General features: G+C 46.2%; 1 protein-coding gene across 1 annotated transcript in view; it reads right to left on the bottom strand.

Moving 5' to 3' along the window:
* Positions 1-22,817, bottom strand: part of LOC138528109 (protein sel-1 homolog 3-like) — a 397,280-nt gene that overhangs the window by 167,167 nt on the left and 207,296 nt on the right. Inside the window, exon 9 of the mRNA XM_069639562.1 lies at positions 16,928-17,071. Coding sequence (XP_069495663.1) covers positions 16,928-17,071 — 144 coding nt within the window. The remainder of the gene's footprint in view (positions 1-16,927; positions 17,072-22,817) is intronic.

The following is a 22,817-nucleotide window of genomic DNA, read 5'->3' on the forward strand; positions in this document are numbered from 1 at the left end:
ACCAGCACTTTTGTGGGTAATTCAAATTTTCCAAAAGTTCACTCCAGGACAATGGTCACAAAATCAAAGGCTAAGTCTGCTCTCAAAACCTTGTTCATTGTCTTTGTGACTTCACTCCAGAACACACGCACTCTACAACTTTCCCACATCATGTGTTCAAATGAGCCCGACATGACCACACATCAGAGTCAATCATACCTCTCGCACTCAACCTGGCATTCAGTAAACATTATTTAAAATCTTTATTTGCTGCACCCTCTCACCCAGGTTCAATGAGGTCAGGGACACATTTCTGCATAGGTTTTCCCACCTGCCCTCCGACATGTCTGAACCAATTGCATCTGACCATGTCCTCAGTAAATGTTCATTCGACTTTTTCCTGCTCATCAAAAGCTTGTACATGGCTGGAGGAAAATGTCTTTTTCCATTCATGTTCAATATCTGTTCCTTAAAAGTGTCTTGTTCGTTCACTGTGATATTCCCAATCGCCGTCTGAAATCTTCTGTATTCCCCATAGGAGCAGTCATGAAGGTTCAACATTCTCGAAAGCCTGACAAAAGGGATCCAATCATTGTTCTCATATAGGTCTCCAAACCACTGCACACCGCTCAAAAACCAGTGTGGCCAGACAACGGTCCTCCCGTCGATCAGCACCCTTTTATTCATCCAGATTACGTTGCTGGGCCCTCACCAATTCTTCCCTCAAGCACATGCCAGGCCCATCTGAAAAAAATTGGTTGCATGCGAATGAACACTGCCCCTTGCACTATCAGTCGTCAAAAGGGCCGCTGGGGCCAGCGGCATGCTCAGACTCCTTTTCGCCCACACCCAAACACTGGGCGATTCCTCCAGAAATGGAAACAAATGAATCGCTGAAAAAGCTAGATTGCACAGTTCGAAGTCCAGAACTCCTAAACCCCCAAGTTCACATGGCAGCTGTAACTTCCACAGATTCAGGCGCAGCTGTTTCCGATTCCATAAAAAGCTCTGGGCCTGTCTTTCAATCTCCAAAAAACATGACTTCTTCACACAAAGAGGCAGCATACTCAGAACATAATTGACACGAAGCGCCAGAGTCATCTTGATAGCATTGACTTTCCCCCAAAAAGTTCAACTCTGACCACATTGCCAGATCCAGTTTCATGTTCAGCATCAAGTACCTCATGTTCTCGTCCATCATGGTTTTCACCTCCTTCGCCAGCCACACTCCAAGATATTGCATCTTTTCGGGACACCAATGGAACCCGAACCTGGTAGTGTGCTCACTCCTGCATGATGAAGACACAGGCATAGCCTCAGATTTAGACGAATTGACTTTATAACCTGAGAATGAAGTTAAGGCCTCTATCTGCTCCATTAAGGCAGGCAAGGAAGAATCCAGATCCATTATCACAAGTAGCATGTCCTCTGTGTAAAGCCATACCTTCTGTAATGCCCCCCCGAAATGGACACCTTTTATTCTCTCATCCGACCTGATATTTGCTTCCAGAAGCTCCATTGCCAAAACAAAAAGCAAAGGTGATAGTGGGCAACCTTACCTAGTGCCCCTGATCAGTTCAAACTTTCTCAAAGGTATGCAGTCATATTGGCCACTGTCGTTGGCTCAGTATATAGCAACACCATCCATTCTCTTATCTCTTGTTCAAATCCTAAGCACTCCAGCAATGCAAAGAGGAAGACCACTCTATCCGGTCAAATGCTTTTTCAGCATCAAGCGAAACAGCAACAATGGCCGATGATTGTTTCTAACTTTCCTGTTACGTCAATATCAAGTTCTGCAAATTGGTGGACCGACTCTTCCCTTTCAAAAACCATGACTTATTCTCATCTACAAGATGCTACAAACTACCCTCAATCCTCAATGAAGTGCTTTTGCAAGGATCTTATTGTCAGTGTTTATTAGACTTGTCTCGGGAGGATAGCTCAGCAGCAACATGCTCGCCTTGGAAGCAAGGCGACACAGAGCCACACAGGTTCGATCCCCGGGTCCGCGTCTAGAAACCTCTGGGTATTAAGCGCGTTGTAAATACCCTATCATATCATAGGCCTATAGCCAGTGGCATAACACAAAATGTGGGGCCCCCCCTGCGAGCAATGCTGAGGGCCCCCCCCCCCAAATCATCAACAAATCACGGGTCGCGCCACACTCTGGCCCGGCCTAGGTTATCACTCTTGTGCAATATGCACACATGTGCTGTTGAAGGGGTATGCCACACACTGCCCTAGGAGAAAGATAAAAATATGTGTTTTAATGCAATATACAGCACTTTCTGAGATAAATTGGCTAAAAAGCCAGAGTGTTTGCAATGGTTCTGTAGGGTAACACCAATTCAATACATGCAAGTCACCAACAGTGCACAGGAACATTAATGCTTTGCTATTAAAAATGCCATACCACAATGAAAACATGTCAAACTGGCTGCACAATGTAGACCAGTGTAACAACATTACAGTAAAGCATGCCAGGCCACATTTAGACATACCTAGACTGGTTGCACCGAAATGCCAGTCGAAGCAATAACACTCATCAAGAAGAGAACACACATTCAAACCTGCGTCTCTGTGGCCTCTAACAATGCAGCCAAACTCTTTCAAATCTGTAATGAACTGGTCAATCCTGTTGTGGTCTCTACCTCTCCTGTTCCCTCTCAGGCCCTCTGCATGGCTCTGTTCTCACACATCTGTGCTAAAACTCAGGACATCCAGTCCCCCATCTCCTCTTCCTCTCCCTCTTCCTCTCTTGGCCCCCCCATTGGCCAGCTCTACTTCCCTTCTTCCTTTCTCCTCTTTCTCTCTGACAATACATGATGAGGTTTCTAGACAAGTCCGATCTTTGAAAGTGTTGTCCAAATAGGTGGTCCCCTGCTCCTCTAGAACCATCAAGGACCATATTGACACCCTCACTCGAGCCTTGGTCGATTTCTGTAATCACTCTTTCACCACTGGAATGCTCCCCTCTCCCCTTAAGCCCTCCCTTGTGCACCTACTCCTCAAGAAGTCGTCTGCCTTTCCTGCCTGCCTGGCAAACTTTCACCCAATATCCATCACACCTTACCTGGGCAAACTGTTGGAAAAAACTGGCCATCTTCCAGCTTACTCTCCACATTGAATCTGTTGGTTGTCTCCATGACCGTCAGTCTGGCTTTAGAGCTGCCAGAGGCATGGAAACTGTTCTACTAAACACCTGTGAAGATCCACTCTCTAACCTTGATTAAAGCATTCCTTCTGTCCTCATACTCCTTGATATTTTCTCTGCTTTCGACATGGTCAACCACGCCATCCTGATTAATCGAGTCCATGAGAACCTGGGCATCACAGATCAGGCCCTTGAGTGGCTGACCTCCTCCCTCTTGGACTTCCCTTCCCAGGTGCAACTTGGTCCCTTTCTCTCTGCCACATCTCTCCATACCTGTGGCGTTCCCCAGGGCTCCATCCTCTCAGCCTGGTTTTTCAACCTCTTGAGCCCTTTGGCCCACCTGATCTCTACCTTCCCGTCTTATGCAGATGACACTCAGCTTTCCTTCAGGCTCCCCTCAGACTCCTCTCCTCTCTCTCTCTCATTCCTTACTCTCTATCCGCGATTCAGGTTTGGTGTGCATCCATTGATCTCTCCCTTAATGCCAGTAAGATGGAGATCCTTCTCATTGAGACCCCTGCCCCTGCTTTCCCTCTCGCACTGTCTCTGCCCACCTTGGGCCCTCTTCCTTCATCTTCCTGTGAGGCAAAAAACTTTGTTGTCATCTTTGACTCCACTCTCTCTTTCTCTCCTCACATCTCGGATATCGCCAAGAAGTCCCACTATCAGCTGCTCCTCCACAAATTGACTCTTCCCTTTCTCGCTTTCCCCCAGAAGCTCACTGTCTCTAGAGCCCTGTTTCTCTCTAGGCTGGACTACTGCAACAGCCTCTTTCTCAACCTGCCTTCCTCTACTCTCTGCCCTCTGCAACTAATCAGAACAGGACTGCAAGACTTATCCTTGGCCTCAAGCCCAGGCATCATATCTCTCCAGCACTGAAATCTCTCCACTGGCTCCTGGTTGCTGCAAGGATCAAGTTCAAGACCCTTTGCATTTTCCACAAAGCTTTCTGGGCCCGGGCCCACACTACATCTATCGCTCTCTTCCAAAATACCTTCCTTCTAAAGCCCTTCGCTCAGGGAGAGGGGAGGGAAAACAGCACAGCAATTCTCTGAGTAAGTGCAGCCAGGGCAGCGCAGCTCTGGGTTGTGCAAGGAGAAAAATGGACTTTAAGGTTACAGTTACAGCCCCTAAGTGCATGGTAGGCCCGGAGGCAGTGCAGGGGTGACTGATCAAGAATGAGTCTGGACATAATGAGACTCTGAGGGTAGCCCAGAAACCAGTCAGTACAGCAGCCAGGTAGGTCAGGTAGGCCAGGAGGGGAGGGAGAGAGAGAAAGCAGAGGAGAAGAGGAAAGGTTTGAGCTGCTTCCGGAACTACAGGTGTTCCGGCTCAAGTTTGAGAGGGGCAGGACAGCCATTCCAGAGGGAGGCACCTGCATAGGAGAGAGATCTACCCCACTCCCCATCACTCTCTGCCAGGAGAATTGTTTAACCCTTAGAGAGGGAACAGGAGACCACTCAATTCTCGCAGCAGTCCATAAGTGGGAGCTTTAAACCTTAAAGGAGAGAGTTAATTGCTTGTAAAATTGAAGCTGCACTAGAATAGTCTCATTAAAATGCGTAAAGAAATTGGATGCCACCACACAAATAACTTTGCCCCCCCACCTCCCATGAAGTTAGCGCTAGCGCCTCTCCCAACATTTGAAGGGTTAGCCCCCCCGGAATGTAGGTTTTGTTGCACCCCTGAACACAAGCACACACCATTCACCATATATACACACATGCACACCCAGCCATCCATACATTTAAGTGTGCACTCTTTCACCATACAGGCACACCCAGGCAGCCACCCGTACATTTAGGTGTGCACCCTTTCACCATACACTCACACAGGCAGCCACCTATACATTTAAGTGTGCACCCTTTCACCATGCAGGCACACCCAGGCAGTCACCCGTAATTTAAGTGTGCACCCTTTCACCATACACTCACACATGCACCCGTCATGGGGTTAAGGGGAAAATATTACTTCAAAAAGAATCCGCTGCCACCGTTGTTTCCGGACCGGCTGATTCCGAGTCCTGCAGGCGGGAGGTGTCACTCCCTCCAGGTCTGACCTGGCGGAAGTAACACCACACACTTGCAGGGGGACATGGAAACACTGGCTCTGTCATAGACGGAACCAGTGTTTCCAGGATCCCCATGCCCATGGAGTCCTACGGGACTCCATGGGAATGGGGCTTAACAGAATTCCGCCTCCAGAATTACCGGGTCACCAGGGTTGTAATGCCCCAGTGATTCAGGCAATCACGGAGGCGGAATGGAATTACAGGCCTAGCGGCAGCCTGCCAGTTTTTCCGGCACGGCTACCGCTGGACTCGTAATGAGCCCCAATGTTTCTTTTTGAAGTCACGTTGACTTCATAAAGAAATTATTTCCTTTAAGGACTGAACCATAACGGAAATAATTTCTTTATGACTGCATAGTGACTTCAAAAAGATACTTGGGGTTATTATGACCCTAGAGGTAGCCATGCTAGAAAATACTGGCACGGCTGCCGCCGGATCCATGAATTTTCTGGTGCCCGCGATTGGGCAATTACCTATGCATTACAGCCCCGGCGGACCCAGTAATTGCCCATTCCCGGACGCCGGAAAATATTACTCCCCATTCCCATTTGAGTGGGAATGGGGAGGCTGGATGCACCAGCACCATTCATGAATTGTGCCGGTGCATCCATCGAGTTCTGCGCGCCGGGGACGTTCCGCCCACCAGGTCAGACCTGGTGGGCTGAAAGGCACCCGCTTGCAGAACTCGTAGGTCCAGAAATAACGGTACTGGCAAGCTTACTGGTACCGTTGTTTCCGGACCAGAAAACTCATAATGAGGCTCACTGTTTCTTTTTGAAGTCATAGGGCTTCCCCACCCCATGACATGGAGACCTCCAGTCTAGGGTTTTGCATTGCATGGGGTGGGGGGATCCCTCGGAATTCAAAAAGAAAGTTTCTTTTTGTAGTCACTTTGCCTTCATAAAGACATTATTTCTGTACCGAAATAATTTCTTTATGAATGTACAGTGAAACCAAAAATAAAAAAAAAATGTTATTTTTTGAAAAAAAAATATTTTTCTTTTTTTTCTCCAAGTGGGGCCCCCTCCTAGGACATGTGCTGGTGCGGACCCCCGCACCGCAGTGGCTGCGGGGGCCCCTGTTAGCCCAGTGCCTATAGCTCGACATGGTAGTAAGGGTTTTGCCTTTTTTCAGCAGCAATGATATAGATGCATGTTGCGTCGACTGAGGAAGAGACCCTTTTTTTCTTGACACTTGCAACATCTTCAACAGCAGCTCAAAATCCTTAATCGGCAGGACATTGTAGAACTCTGCTGGGAGACTGTCTGGGCCAGGACATGTAATCCCATTCCAGCGGTCTGCCGCCCTCTTCAGTTCATCCTCTGTGAGAGCAAAGTCATGACCGATCCACACCAAGACCGGTAGACACTGCAGACCACTTGCATCAATATACTTCTTCAGGTCCTTCAAGTCAGGCTTCACCTCTGATGCATACAGCTTCTCATAATATTCAAAGAACTCTGTATTAATCTCGTCTGGCTTGTACATCACCAGCCCAGATGCACCCATGATGGTGTTGATGGCTCTGTAGCACTCCTAGACCCGTAGGTGGTAAGCCAGCCGTCTGTAACACTTTTCCCCTGTTCATAATAGTTACATTTTGTCCTAAAATGAGCCTGTCCGCCTGCTAGGTCAACAACTTGTTCAACTTAAACTTCTTTTTCAGAAGCGTCGCCTTCTTCTCATCTGTTGGAGACGCTGTATAATCACATTCCAGCTGTTCAATCTCTTAATCTCATGATCCTTAGTTCTGTTTCATTTACTCGAGAGTCCTATCAGTCGTCCGCGCATTTAGCACTTTAAAGACTCCCACACATACCCCTCGCTCACCACAGGTGTCCTATTTGTGGTTATAGAAAAGTATGCCTGTTTTAACAAGTTTGTCCACAGTCTCTCCATCTTCCAGCAGCACAGTATTCATTTTCCAGTATTTTGTTTTAGACATCGAAAAGGACAACGAGATCTCGGCAGAAACAGGAGCATGGTCAGATACAAGTATTGCATCAATGTCAGCACGAAGCAACCTCTGGGTACATTGACCAGACCCCAGAAGCATGTCAATGCGAGAGTAGACGTCATGACGTCCTGAGCGGAAAGTATAACAATTGTCAGACGGGTGAGTAAGTCTCCATGCATCAACAAATCGGAATTCCTCCAGTAAAGCATGCAAAGACCTATAGTTGTCCCCATTCCTATTGGAGCCACTGCTCCGATCCAAGAGGGGGTCAACAGTCTCATTAAAATCCCCACCCAGCAATACATTTTGTTCACCTGTTCTTTAAAGAAATTGAGCAAGGGACATAAAAAAGGAACCATCCCCGCTATTTGGGGCATGAATATTACATATACCCTCCACAGATTCTTGAAAATTAATATTGACATAGACAATACGACTTGCATTGGCCCTGCTTGTAGAAAGGACAGACAGAGGGAGACCCTTTCGGAACAAAATGCAGATCCCCCTTATGTCAGAAAAATAATAGGAAGAGTACGCTGATCCAATCCATGCCCTTCTCAGCATCCCCACGTTGGTATCTGTTAAGAAAGTCTCCTACAGTAGGTCCACTTCCCCCCGCAATCCATCAAGATAGCCCAGGAGTCTCTTGTTCTTGTTGGGGTCGTAAATACCATTAACGTTCCAAGATACTAACCTCAAGCTTCTTTTACTGGATCCTGACATTGTAAACAACTTGTGAACCTGTCTAAACACTGAACATGACAAAAACAATGACAATGACAATGACACACAAACAAAAAATCACCAAAACACCTGCAAGCTTCCTGTAGCCGCACCAGGCTACAGTGCACCCCAAAATGTTGAATATGCTCCAGAAGATCCAATCCCTGCCCCCCAACAGCTCGACCCCCAAACAGTTGTACCATTTAATTTGCAAACCAATGACCAACTCCCACATCCAGCCACATCGATATGCTGTGGGCCACCCACCCACCGAGATAATGCAACCCCCAAAATGAATGAAAGGTGCATGCATCCAAGCCACTCGAGCCTTGGATTGATTAATCATAGAAAGCAACATGTGTGCAAGTCACTCACATGAGGACTTTGCAGAGGGATTGCTTGGCCCATACGGTTGCAGTAATCGAAATAAGCACTGTGCTATACCTCCAAGCAGAAACACACTAATGGAGTCCCCCATCCCATCAAGCACCCGCCAGATGTCTTCTGACTTTCTCATTGTTACTACCACTCATAGATTAGACCATCAACCACACAAAAGAAGCTCCTCCAGTATTGTTCATCCATTCACTGTCATGCGTCGAGGATCTAAACAGTTCTTCATGAAACCAATCACTATTTATTATGCTGCATGAAATCAGGAATATAATGTAGGACCGAGAAAATGAACAACTCAATTCGACACTGCTTGTAATAATTCCCAGACAAGCCAGGCACAGACCAAACATCATGTTGGAAAATCAGACATTCAAAGAAGGACAAATCGTGATTCAACAATGTACCTTCACCAAGACACCAGAATTGACATCATTGTATGGTCAATCAGCAGAAAAAAGACTTCTATCTGCATTCCAGGGGTAACAACCGTATCCCCGGCAATTAGTGAGGATGTATGGGTGGGCTCCGGCAAGCAAGATAGATAGAGGCGCATGCAGTACAGAGGTTGGTAATTAAAAGGAACCATTTAGAGATTTTAGATGGCAATTGAGGAATAACGAGAAGGACACGGTTAATCCCTCCTGTGAAGGTCTTGGGGCTGGCCCGTGAAAGACATCTGGGTTGCAGCATTACCAAGAGATGGGTATTAGAGAATTACGGGTGGCCAGGCAATTATTCTGACATTGAAGGATTGATAAGAGATTGTGGCCCCTGTGATCTGAGCAAAAGGACCAAAAAGAAAACATAGGTCAGCCCTTTCACAAAGTGGAAGTACCAGGAAAGGTACGAACCAAGGTGGCCATGGATATTATTGGTCTGTATGAAACACATCCAGAGTACAAAATATACATAATACAAGTGATCGACTCTACTTTTAAGTATGTGGAATGGGGTGTGGTGATGAGAAGTGTTGCTGTGGCTGATAACTCAGTTAAATTCGAGTCTGCAGAGGTGTAAGGGTTTTTGAAGGATAACCATTTAACACATATTTGTACCTTTCAGTATCAACCATCAGCAAATGGTTTAGTTGAGAGGATGAACCCGTTTCTGAAGAACAACATAAAATTATCACTAGCAAGACTGGAAGGAAATACCAATAGATAGACTGGAAGGAAGTACCCCTAGCAAGACTGGAAGGAAGTACCCCTAGCAAGACTGAAAGGAAGTACCACTAGCAAAACTGGAAGGAAGAACCCCTAGCAAGACTGGAAGGAAGAACCCCTAGCAAGACTGGAAGGAAGTACCCATAGCAAGACTGAAAGGAAGTACCACTAGCAAGACTGGAAGGAAGAACCCCTAGCAAGACTGGAAGGAAGAACCCCTAGCAAGACTGGAAGGAAGTACCACTAGCAAGACTGGAAGGAAGTACCACTAGCAAGACTGGAAGGAAGTACCACTAGCAAGACTGGAAGGAAGAACCCCTAGCAAGACTGGAAGGAAGTACCACTAGCAAGACTGGCAGGAAGTCCTTTGGGAGACGCTGAGTGTGTAAAGTCTCACCCATGCTATGTTATGTTAAGTACATTTGTAAAGTGCACTCTCACCCAGAGGCATCATGGCACTGAAGAGGACACTAACCGCAAAGGCTAGCCAAAGAAACTTCAAAACATGTAGGTTTTAAGATGAGGACGAAAAAGAAAAAGATTACCAATGGTGCAAAGAGTGGTGAAGCTTATTCCAAAGCACTGCAGCCACTACAGAAAAGGCACAGCCACCAAAGCTAGTCCGATGGAACCTAGGGATCTGAATCAAGCAGTCCAAGGCTGAACAAAGCGATCTGGTGAGTATATAGCAACAGAACTTCTCCTGCAAAAACTCAGCACCATGCACAAAGCAAAGGGACTTAAACTCATTGTGACGTCCAACTGGACGCCAATCCCGTTAACTCGGGCAAAGCCATGGAACCATCTTGGATGATAAGAGATTGCAGGCTAAACCGACCCTGGTTATCAAGAAAGGAAGGGGTAAATGTAGACCTGGATGCTTTTCTGGAGCATGTGAGGATGAAACAAGCATCTGACAAGTTATTTATCCATTCAAGAATGAGTGACAAGCAGCTTCACGTTCCTCCAAGGGATTACGTACAAGACAAGGAACCAGACGTGGGCCCAAGGACATGTCTCGATTCCATCCGCCTCCACCAGTAGTTGGCGAAAGGAAGAGCACGGTCACAGTGTAAGGTGGACAACAGCGTTCCCACAGCAGCGTTACAAACTACAAATCAAAACAGCTGCCAGATAGAAAGTTGAATGTTTATGGTCACACCCAAGAGACTATGGAGAAGGACCAGACAGAGGTGCCCATCTTCTGGGCATTGGGATTGTGTATGTTACTGATAATTTGCAGAACCTATAGCGTATATTTAGTCTTTACCCTTGCTCGTATTGCCCTTTGGCAAGAGTGGTTAATCCATCTCCCTGTTCTTCTGTCTATGTATGCTCTCCTTTTTTGTACATTACTACATGCTAAGTTTTTTTCTATATAGATCCCATGATACAAAATGGCCAGGGACAGACGGGATGGAAGAAGAGTAGGGAGAGGACAATAATGGGCCCAAGTCGGGTCCACCATTTTAGGGCAGGACCTGGAAATGCATAATTGATGGTTGGTGATGCTTGTATAACAGAACATTATGTCAGTTTAGGTTTGGATGTATCTCAGACCATATAACAAAATACCCTGACGCTCATGGTCTACTGTCATTTCATGCTAGAATGGATGAGCACCAATTTTAATATTTTTATTTTATTTTTATGTTGGATATTTATTGAGCACTGCCTTAGAGTCAAGAAGCAGCAGAATGCTATGCAACAACAGGTTCATAGGACAAGTATGTGGGCACAATGTACAGGAGGGCTGTGTCAATAACAATCATTTCACATTAAACCATTGCCTATAGAATATTTTACTTAACACATATGCATGATCTGCATCTCGAATCATAGTATTATATGATGTCTTTAAAGAGCATTTCATGATGGACTCTTTCTGATTAACCTCTGAAAGATGAAGATGTCAGCTGACTCTGCGCAGACTTTAATCGTGACCACATGCTGCTCACCAGTGAAGTGAAGTCTGCGTTCATGCAGCTGAGCTTATCTACCAGCTTAGTTTACCTGTACTCCTACTTGTAAAATGTAGCTAGTAATTATCTGATAGATCCTGTGTAAGGACCTAGCAGTAGTTTTTCAAATGAAAATGTGGTTTAGCAAATGCTGTAGATGCTAAAAAGGACTAAACAGTCTTAGGTATCAACTCAAAAGGCAGCCAATGCACCATGTGTACACAAGTTTAACATGTGGTGTGGTTTTGGATAATGCATAATGCATACAGTATCAGTTAACTCATCCTGGAGCCTAATCATGGAGCTGATAACTTCCCTTTCTTCCTGTGGTTAGGTGTGTGTGTATCGTTGGATAGTCTTAGATTACTGGCAGGATACCCGGACGATAACTTCCCTTTCTTCCTGTGGTTAGGTGCGTGTGTATCGTTGGATAGTCTTAGATTACTGGCAGGATATTCGGTCGATAACTTCCCTTTCTTCCTGTGGTTAGGTGTATGTGTATCTTTGGATAGTCTTAGATTACTGGCATGATATCCAGGCGATAACTTCCCTTTCTTCCTGTGGTTAGGTGTGTGTATCATTGGATAGTCTTAGATTACTGGCAGGATAACCGGTCGATAACTTCCCTTTCTTCCTGTGGTTAGGTGCGTGTGTATTGCTGGATAGTCTTAGATTACTGGCAGGATATCCGGTCGATAACTTCCCTTTCTTCCTGTGGTTAGGTGCGTGTGTATCGTTGGATAGTCTTAGATTACTGCGAGGATATCCGGTTGATAACTTCCCTTTCTTCCTGAGGTTAGGTGCATGTGTATAATTGGATAGTCTTAGATTACTGGCAGGATATCCGGTCGATAACTTCCCTTTCTTCCTGTGGTAAGCTGCGTGTGTATCGTTGGATAGTCTTAGATTACTGGCAGGATATCCAGTCGATAACTTCCCTTTCTTCCTGTGGTTAGGTGTGTGTGTATCGTTGGATAGTCTTCGATTACTGGCAGGATATCCGGTCGATAACTTCCCTTTCTTCCTGTGGTTAGGTGTATGTGTATCATTGGATAGTCTTAGATTACTGGCAGGATATCCGGTCGATAACTTCCCTTTCTTCCTGTGGTTAGGTGTATGTGTATGGTTGGCTAGTCTTAGATTACTGGCAGGATATCCGGTCGATAACTTCCCTTTCTTCCTGTGGTTAGGTGCGTGTGTATCGTTGGATAGTCTTAGATTACTGCCAGTATATCCGGTCGATAACTTCCCTTTCTTCCTGAGGTTAGGTGCATGTGTATCATTGTATAGTCTTAGATTACTTAACGGATATCTGGATAGTCTTAGATTACTGGCAGAATATATGGTCGACAACTTCCCTTTCTTCCTGTGGTTAGGTGCGTGTGTATCGTTGGATAGTCTTAGATTACTGGCAGGATATTCGGTCGATAACTTCCCTTTCTTCCTGTGGTTAGGTGTATGTGTATCTTTGGATAGTCTTAGATTACTGGCATGATATCCAGGCGATAACTTCCCTTTCTTCCTGTGGTTAGGTGTGTGTATCATTGGATAGTCTTAGATTACTGGCAGGATAACCGGTCGATAACTTCCCTTTCTTCCTGTGGTTAGGTGCGTGTGTATTGCTGGATAGTCTTAGATTACTGGCAGGATATCCGGTCGATAACTTCCCTTTCTTCCTGTGGTTAGGTGCGTGTGTATCGTTGGATAGTCTTAGATTACTGCGAGGATATCCGGTTGATAACTTCCCTTTCTTCCTGAGGTTAGGTGCATGTGTATAATTGGATAGTCTTAGATTACTGGCAGGATATCCGGTCGATAACTTCCCTTTCTTCCTGTGGTTAGCTGCGTGTGTATCGTTGGATAGTCTTAGATTACTGGCAGGATATCCAGTCGATAACTTCCCTTTCTTCCTGTGGTTAGGTGTGTGTGTATCGTTGGATAGTCTTCGATTACTGGCAGGATATCCGGTCGATAACTTCCCTTTCTTCCTGTGGTTAGGTGTATGTGTATCATTGGATAGTCTTAGATTACTGGCAGGATATCCGGTCGATAACTTCCCTTTCTTCCTGTGGTTAGGTGTATGTGTATCGTTGGCTAGTCTTAGATTACTGGCAGGATATCCGGTCGATAACTTCCCTTTCTTCCTGTGGTTAGGTGCCTGTGTATCGTTGGATAGTCTTAGATTACTGCCAGTATATCCGGTCGATAACTTCCCTTTCTTCCTGAGGTTAGGTGCATGTGTATCATTGTATAGTCTTAGATTACTTAACGGATATCTGGATAGTCTTAGATTACTGGCAGAATATATGGTCGACAACTTCCCTTTCTTCCTGTGGTTAGGTGCGTGTGTATCGTTGGATAGTCATAGACTACTGGCAGGATATCCAGTCGATAAATTCCCTTTCTTCCTGTGGTTAGTTGTGTGTTTATCGTTGGATAGTCTTAGATTACTGGCAGGATATCCGGTCCTCGGCTGATTACTGCTAGTATCGTAGTCCCATAGCTCGGTCGAATGCTTGACTAGCATGCAGACAAACAACCCATAATCTCGCTAAATCTGCCTGTTCTTGCAGAAAATAACCACTGAATACGTGCCAGGATCTTTGCTGAAAGGGGGATATTAGATATTGGGAAATTAGATGGTAAATGTACCAGTACTAAAACTACAAAAGCAATTAATTGACAGCACTTTTAGAGTGGGGGGTGAAGTTAAAGAGAGGCGGCCTTTTCTACAATATCTAACACAAGGCTGAGTCGATCAGTGAGTCGGTGGGTATAACATGAGTTAGCAGACCAGGGGTCTACATCCGGCAGCTCTAAAGATGTTTTGGACAACGACTCCCAGGATCACTCACCGTTGACTATGCCGGATACCACGGATGGGAGTTGTAGTCCAGCCAGAGGTTGCAGAGCAGTCTGCACCATAAGCGGTCTCCTCAAAATAACTTAAACCTGGGCTATGGAATTCCTTGATCCTAAGCAGTTAATGATGACTGAACCCCTTGCTTGTCATTTTTATTCTGTTGATGGAAAAGTCACTAGATTCTAAGCCAACTCTTGTATTGTGGCACCCAGGAATGTGAGAGGAGCTGGTGCCATCACCAACTCGCTGGCACATAGCTTGATTGGAGGGGTTCAACGTTTCAGTCTGCATGGCACAATAGCTTTCTACCCCTTGCCACATTTCTTTTTTTCTTTGGCATAATCATGTTTAAGGTCCTGGAGTTCCATTGAAATCCAAGGAGGCCAATGGGACTGCTGCCTGGGTTATTTTGGCGGGCAAAGGTGTTTATCGCAGAAATCCTCATTCTGGCATTTCCTGCCACCCAGTTTCCAAACCAATCCCCCAATGAAGCATATGAGTGTTTCTTCAGAAGTCCTTTGGGTGTTCGCACCCCCTGGAATCAAAGGTCACCATGGCCTGAGAACAAATATTCTTACGCCAGATAAATGTGTCTAATGAACTTACTAAAAAGTCACTAGTATTTGTGACACAGTGCGGGGTGAGAAACTGCTCCGGGGTGGGCCAGGCAGCTGGCTCGGTCTGGCTTTCTTGTACTTATAGAATCCCCAAAGTGGTTTTTGCTAATGGCAGGGCCCTTGGGTGAAACACACCTCTTAGCACAGGATCCGGCAATCTGCGGCTCTCCAGACGTTTTGGACAACCACTTCCATGTCCCCTCGCCATTTACTATGCTGGCTAAGGCTGATCGGAGTTGTAGTTCATAAAATCTGGAGCGGCAAAGGTTGCAGAACCCTGTTTTAGGAGGACATCTGTCAAGTCCTCTCTGAAACAGATTCCAACCAAATGCCTCAACAATAGACCTTAGAAGCGTAACCAGCTTTTGCAATCATAAATGGAACAGGCGGGGGGGGGGGGGGGTGGAGGTGGGGGTCGCGCCGTGACATGACCCCTCTAGTCCTATGGGAAATGCCCCAGCAACCTATGCCTAAAGGACGCACAGGCCAATTGGCAGCCATCCGACGGGATCTCCATGAAAATGGTTGCCACGACTGCAAAATGCCCTTAAAAAGCATAATTTGCTTCTAAAAGTCAAATGAATAAACCCGAAATGAGCTCTTTGTATTAATGTCTTTGCATGACTCCCTCTGAATGCCTCTAATTGTTGCGTAAATGTGTCAATTCCAAATTTGCAAAGGTGCTGATACCACTGATAGTACAGCTATGATGCTGCTAGAACTGGAGAAAAAAGAACCACTGGGAGCATAGGGGGCGTCACCTGGATATTGTCAGCAGGGGCTCCTAGCAACCTCTGTGGGGGGAGCCAGTGAGGGAGGAGAAACAGCTGTGCGGAGGAGGGCCACAGGGCTGATATGAGAGCGGTAGCGAAAGTGGCAAGGGACGTGAAGGGAAGAGAGCAGGGAATGATGGGGGAAGCAGAGGGAGTAGCAGTGGGCAAAGGGTGGTGGGTAGCCAAGAAAGAGATGTTTGGGCAGGAACTGCATCCTGAAGCTTGCTTGGAGCCTGGGCATGTGGAAGTGATTGACTGTCACACCTGCCCAGCGGGCCAGTTGTGTTTTCACTTATCTCTTGATATTTGCTCCTTTGTACAGATATATAATAGCGGCGTGGAGACACACCAGCAGAGGGTAACTGTGGTTACACCCTGTTTTTTTTATTGCAATATTGGCCTGGTTCTATTCAAAGAACAAAAACAAAGAGGTGATGGATGGAAGGTTTAAAATGAATCTTAACCACTGGCATTGCTCTGGGCAACCCTCCAGACCACCGTTCTTCTCCTGCCAAGCCATTACAGAAGGGGAAAGACCATATACAAATCAGGCTTGGCCCCACCCCAAAAAGGGCAGTGCAGCCCGAACTGCTAGGTCACATCCCTTCTGCAGGACACTACAAGCATCCCCAAACATGTTTCGCCCTTGTAGGGGCTCATCAGTGAGGAGTAGCTTGGGTCTCTAGATTTGAATATGGTCTTTCCCCTTTTGTAATGGCTTGGCAGGCGAATAACGATGGTCTGGAGGGTTGCCCCGAGCAATGCCAGTGGTTAAGATTCAGTCTAAACCTTCCAGCCATCACCTCTTTGTTTTTGCTTTGTCACCCCGAGTGGGACGGGTATGCCCAGACATGGGTCCCATGCCTGCTGGGCCTAGAGACCCAAGCTACTCCTCACTGATGAGCCCCAACAAGGGCGAAACATGTTTGGGGATGCTTGTGGTCTCGTGCAGAAGGGATGTGACCTAGTAGTTCGGGCTGGACTGCCCCTTTTGGGGTGGGGCCAAGCCTGATTTGCAAATGGCCTTTCCCCTTCTGTTTTGGCTTGGCAGGTGAAGAACGATGGTCTGGAGGGTTGCCCCGAGCAATGCCAGCGGTTAAGATTCAGTCTAAACCTTCCAGCCCTCACCTCTTTGTTTTTGCTCTATTCATAGAACAGCTCTATGGAATTACTGTTTAAACACTAGTTTGCATTGCGACTTCAACAGAAGACTATAGCTTGTACCAGTTTCTTCCTCTTTTTTTTCACTCTGCTCTTGTAAACTCACCCCGCTTCAACACCATCATGTTCAAGAGCTTGGAAACCGTTGCCCGCTGACGTCGATGTGGCGCGTCCCACTCGTGACTCTGGGGGCCTGGGGAGACCTCCTTGTAGCGTGTGATGTACTCCGTGTAGACATCGCTGCAGGTCGCTGGAAAAACCAATAGAGATGTGGGAATGAATGAGACCGTAAGAGAGACATCTTAATTACCCAATCAACGAGGCTCAGCCTCCTCTAGCAACTTACATGGGCGTGTCCGTAGTGGGAAATGGCAGATGCTTGCTACACATGCATTGAAAGGGTGACATGTATTTGCTGGAGAAAAGGCAAGCAACACTAGGAAGGCACTTGTGAGAACACATTGAATCCACATGCACATGGAAAAGATGGCAGACAAGGCTTGTGAGTTGAGGGCACACACTCAACAGCTCAGTTCCACCTTGTGGTGCCTGCACCTTTAAAGGCGCATACATGGCATAGAGACACAACGGCGCTCACAGGGCGGAGGGGCACACCGGCACATACCCACATACCTATACATGATTACATCAGGCGGCACCCACTATCGAAACCACACTTCCTGCATCCCGAAGGTAACTTCAGAGCACCTGCCCAATATACAAAATGGCGCCATGACGTAATTGCATGTTCCACTCCATTTTGGGGTTTGAGGTGCTTCTGAAGTGCTTAACCACTAAAGCATGCATATTGCACTGCTTAAGGCTTCAATTCTATAGCCATGCCCGAACCTCCCAATAGAAGAGCTGTGGTCTGTGAAATATTTTAGTGGCAGTCCAAGTTGGCCGGTAAGCTTTCCCACAGATCTTTCGGGAGGTCGATCTCAGCGTTTGGGAGGTCGAACTCGGATCGGTAGTGGGTCTATTGCCCGACCAAAAACTGCTTGAATGTATTTGGTTGTTTTTCCCTCAGATTTTACCACACAAAATGTTGATGGTGGGTTGGGGTCAGGCAACATTGGTGGGAGTGTGAGGGGGTCACCCCACGCATCCTATGGTAAAACAACTGGAGAAAAACAACAGAGCAAAATACATTTGAGCATTTTTTTGAGTAATAGACATGGTCTCCTCGAGTTCAATACTCCTGTAAGAAGCTTCAGATTTCCTTAAGACGGTTTGAGGCGTTGTAACTTGGACTAGTTCATGTCCGTTCCTTTGAGGGCTGGGAAGGATGCAGGTGGAGTTATTTACAGAGCAAACCCACAAGTACTGGGATGACGAGGTGGTTTCAGCTCTTCTTTGAGAACTTCTAACGAGTGATGTCTGTGTCTTTTGCCCCCTCTTGTCGTTTTTTTTTCATGTTTCTGTGTTTGTTAGGCAACCCTATTGTCTTCATTCTTTTGTCTGTTTTTCTTCTGTATGTCTTTGTTAAACCTCTATTGTTTTCATCATTTTGTAAAACATTACAAAAACAATGAGGCCATTTTATAACAAATATAAATTGCCTGCAGGCGACCATCAACGCCAGTACTTACGTGTAATTTTAAAAGTTCACAGAACGTAGTGGAACACTTGTGTATGGGCGCGGGATACATAAAATATCACATCATATCAAAAGAGAAAAAGGAGTGCTATTCACGTTTACTCTTTAGAGTAACGCGTCTTTAAATCCAAATATTTAACAAAGAATGATTCTGTATCGAAAGTTTTATAATGAAAAGATGTATGAAGAATGCACTTTTTGGGGGGCAAACCCAAAGTTTGCCCTATTTTTAAAAACTCTGTCACATTAAAAAACCACTGCACCTCGACAAGTGCAGTTTGGCATATAAAAGGCATCATGGCTAAAATTGCCCTGGTGCTAAATAGATGCATTTTTGATGCATTTTTTTTACCAGGGCAAAGTTTGTCCTAGTGCTAATACCATTCCGTATTAGCACTAGGGCAAACATTGCTCTGGTGCATAAATATAGTGAAAATGCCTATTTTTTGCACCATGGCAATTTTTATCCTGGTGCCTTTATTATGCCAAACTGCACTTGTCGAGGTGCGGTGGTTTTTTAATGTGTCCCTGAGCTTTTTAAAATAGGGCAAACTTTGCCCTAGTGCTAATACCATGCAATCTTTGCACTTGCACCAGTGCAAAGTTTCTGTAATCTGGCCCCTGGTCTTTCGCAGGTGGTAAGGCTGGGAAATTGATTACTGCAGATAATGGGGGTGAGGGTGGAGGAGGTTTAGCTAGGGGTGGACTGGGTGGGGTTTTCCTGATACAAAATCAGTTAGAAATGAAAGCAAATTTTTATAACAAAGTCAGCATGCAAGTTTGCACCAATCATCCCTTCCCTGCCAAACTCTCTTTCCTCCAATCCCGCCCCTCCTCCAGGCACTGCCGGAAATAACATCTCAAAGCCTTTTTCTTGGTGGGCCATCTAGCTATTAATCTAACACATTTTCTGTGTTTCCAGCTAATAAGGAATTGTGGAATGTTAACCCAAAGTAATATTATTATGACAAATGTCTTTTAAACTATTTTAATTTGTTCCTTTTGTAAAAAGCTCATAAAGTGGCTAAATACAATAAAACATGTTTTAATTTTTTTTTTTTCTCTAACACGCTCTTTTGCCAAGTGTACCCAGGGCCCATCCTGCCTGTCAGGAAGGGCAAAAGAAGGCAAGCGGGCCCTTTGCCAACCCTCAAAGTGGATCTCCCCTCAGTGTGTCGAGGCTGAGGGGTGAAAGGGTGCAGACTGTCTCTTCTTTAGACTATTGTCTAGTGCACAGAGACTGTGCTTGGATTTTATTTCATAATTATAATTATAATTGGTTATTTATAACGCGCTTAGTACCCAGATCTTTCTAAGCGTGGACCCGTGGATCAAACCTGTGTTGCTCTGCGTCATCTTGTTTCCAAGGTGAACGCATCACCCTTGAGCTATCCTCCCGAGCCACGCAGTCTACACCACCAGAAGTACTGGCACCGCCACAGAGTGGATAGGTTGCCTCTTGGCAAGCAATGAATCAATAACACTGACCGGTCAAAGTAAAGAATGCAGGCCTTTGAAAGAGAGTAGAGAATGGATTGGCCAATTCTTGATGATAAGACATGATATGGATCTGCTCTTTCAGGTAGGATGCTTGTTGTCATTCGGGGACTCCAGCGTTAATGTGGTCAATTTCAGGGGTGGGGAGGTCACAAGCCTACCCAATGGGTGCCAGGCTCAGGGACCACCTGATAATTAGTAGCCCTTAGTCACGCTAAAGTGAAGACAGAGGGGCCGCTTCACAAAGGTGTTACTAAGGACAACTCTGACTTACCCATGACGTACTCCTGGAGAGGGCCCGTCGAGATGCAAAAGAACTCACTATGAGTAATTCTGACTTACTCCTGCCTTACTGTTTCCTATTGTTAGTAAGCCAGGAGTAGGAGAGTGTTACTCATAGTCACCTCTTTTCGAAATGAAACATCCCTCTCCTATTGTAAAACAAGGGTAAGTCAAGGTTATTCCTAGTAATGTTTCTGTGAATGGTCCCATAGTGTTTCATTTCAATTTCCTCTACTATTATGTTGGGTTGATGACAAAGCCACTGTTTATTTGGCTGGTGTGTTGAGTGAGTCTTGCCAAAAAGGAAGAGCTCCTGGATACTGATCCATGTGGAAGGATACGGTAAGGGCCAATTATGGCGAATTGGATTCTGCCCAGCAGGAGTACAAGGATGAGTAGCGTTAAAAGGGCCCACTCAGCAACTCACACTTCTACAAACCAAAACACAACGCAGTCATAAAGGTAAAAAGAAACAATCAAGAGATGTACCTTCTTCGACTTTTGTGGTAACGCGGGCCGTGGGCAGGCTATACTCTCAAGAGGGGTATGAAGTTGAACCAGTAGTGACCCAAACTCAGTATTACAGTCCAAAATAAAAGGAATGTCCAATCAAGGTTGTATACAAATATAAATATTTTGATAAAACACACCATCTGTAAATAGAACTAAAAGAGATACGATACAAAAACCAAGCCCAAAGGAAAGAACCGAGAAGATGCGACAGACTGGAGAAATTAGCACTCTCAGTGTAGTTCTAGGGGTGGTATGTAAAGTACTACCATAAAAAGGATATTGAGTTGAAAACAGGAGCATTTGTGACCTAACCAGTATCTAGGGCCCAGGTGGACCATGAGGTCAGTTCAGAGTCACAGTATCTGCATTCAGTCATTGGTGGGCTGATGCATCAGACCTGAGTTCACATGCTGATGCAAGCTGATCAAGTGAAGTCAGGCACGTCGGATTGTGGAGGCCCTGGCAGAAAGCAGGCGTCGAGTGGGGTCAAATGTGGGTGCTCTGTGCAGTTGAATGGCAGCGGTTCAAGTGATGCAGGTTGGGGAGGTCCCATGAACGCTTCCAAGTTGGTCAAGCAAAGTCAGGCCGTAGCTGCTTAGAGAGGTCCACGAATGATGCTCCAGAGATTCGAGTCGGCAGTCGATGGTGCGTAGATGTGCAATCCATATGACAGCAGTTCTCGGGTTAGCTGGGCCGAGGTGTGGTTGTAACCCGGGAGTAGAGTCAGCGAGTGACCCTCCAGAGATTCGGTTCGGATTCCAGCATTGAGCAGGCGCTTCGGGCCTAACAAGTGAGGGACTTCGCTAGGACACAATGCAGTGTCAAGGTGGTTTAGATGCAGTACAATAGTTAAGCTGGTTGGGTGAATGCAGACACCAGCACCTTACCTATTGTTCACGATGCTGGGAAAACATATCGACCGGTTCAGTGCAGGAAAACAGGGAGCAACAGCTGGTCTGACCATCTGGTTGCTATGAGGCCTTTGCAAAGAACTCCAGAACAAGATACTCCAGTTCAGGGTCTGATCTTCTGGCACCGAAGACTGATTGCACAATCTTTGGCCCTAGTCCACAGCACTGGTCACTCCCACTGTTCTTTGGGAGTGGTTAGGGGACAGAACTTCCTTCCGTCTCGGACGGCTCCTTCTTCACCTCTGGCAGCGGCCTTGGACAGTGCAACTGACCCAAAGGAAGTCCAACTGAGAATCTTCAGAATGTCTCTTTGGTTGAAAGGATCCTCGAGGAACTGATGAAATTATGTCAGAGGGGTGCACGACTAGTTCTTTTAAGGGCACAAGTCCTCAAGTGGTTGGTGTAAGGCTAGCCTGCTTTAGGTGACCAATCCCTGCTTCTGGCTGGCGTGGACTTTGCCCCGTTGATCATGCACTCAAACTGCTTTGCTCCAGAGGAAGTGGAGGAGACAGGAAAGGGAAAGAGAGACAGTGAGAAAGAAGATGGTGGAAGTCTTCTTGCAGTGTCCAGGGCACTCCTGCCTATACTATCACTGCACCCGTAACTCCAACTGACAACAAAGACCTTCATACATGGAGCACCCTGGTGTGAGGCTACTCCTCCTGAATGGATGTGCTTGTTTGATACCTGGACTCAGGACAGCTGCCCGCTGTGCGGCTGCCTCTGGGGGAGAGGGTTACAGGCCCTCACAAAGAGAATAGAAAAGAGGCTGAGTCCTCTGGGTTTCTATCCTGCCATGTGGCAGTATCGACCCGTTGGCCCGAATACGCATTCCCTTCCACAGCAGAGCTGACTCACAGGAGCTGACACATGTGCAGTATCAATTGGGATGTGGTCGGCCATGATCATAAGCCTTGCCATGCACTATTGCTAAACTCAGGCCTAGCTTATTCTTAGAGATTGCCCTGCCACCAGCATGGGGTATTCATGATCATTGTAGTTTGGATACAGGGGGCCTATCTTAAACGTTCCCTCTGAGATGCAGTGACTTGGCTGTTGCTGCAGCGGTCATGTTGGCATCTTGTGACCTTTGATCCTGCCCTGAGCCACAAGCAGAGCGGGTGCTGTGGCTCCATCTACCGGGGCAGCATGGCACAAGTGCACAATGTGTTTGACATGGATTCGCAACAAAA

Source organism: Ambystoma mexicanum, chromosome 7q, assembly GCF_040938575.1.
Source record: "Ambystoma mexicanum isolate Mex_15411 chromosome 7q, UKY_AmexF1_1, whole genome shotgun sequence".
NCBI classification, from domain to species: Eukaryota; Metazoa; Chordata; class Amphibia; order Caudata; family Ambystomatidae; genus Ambystoma; species Ambystoma mexicanum.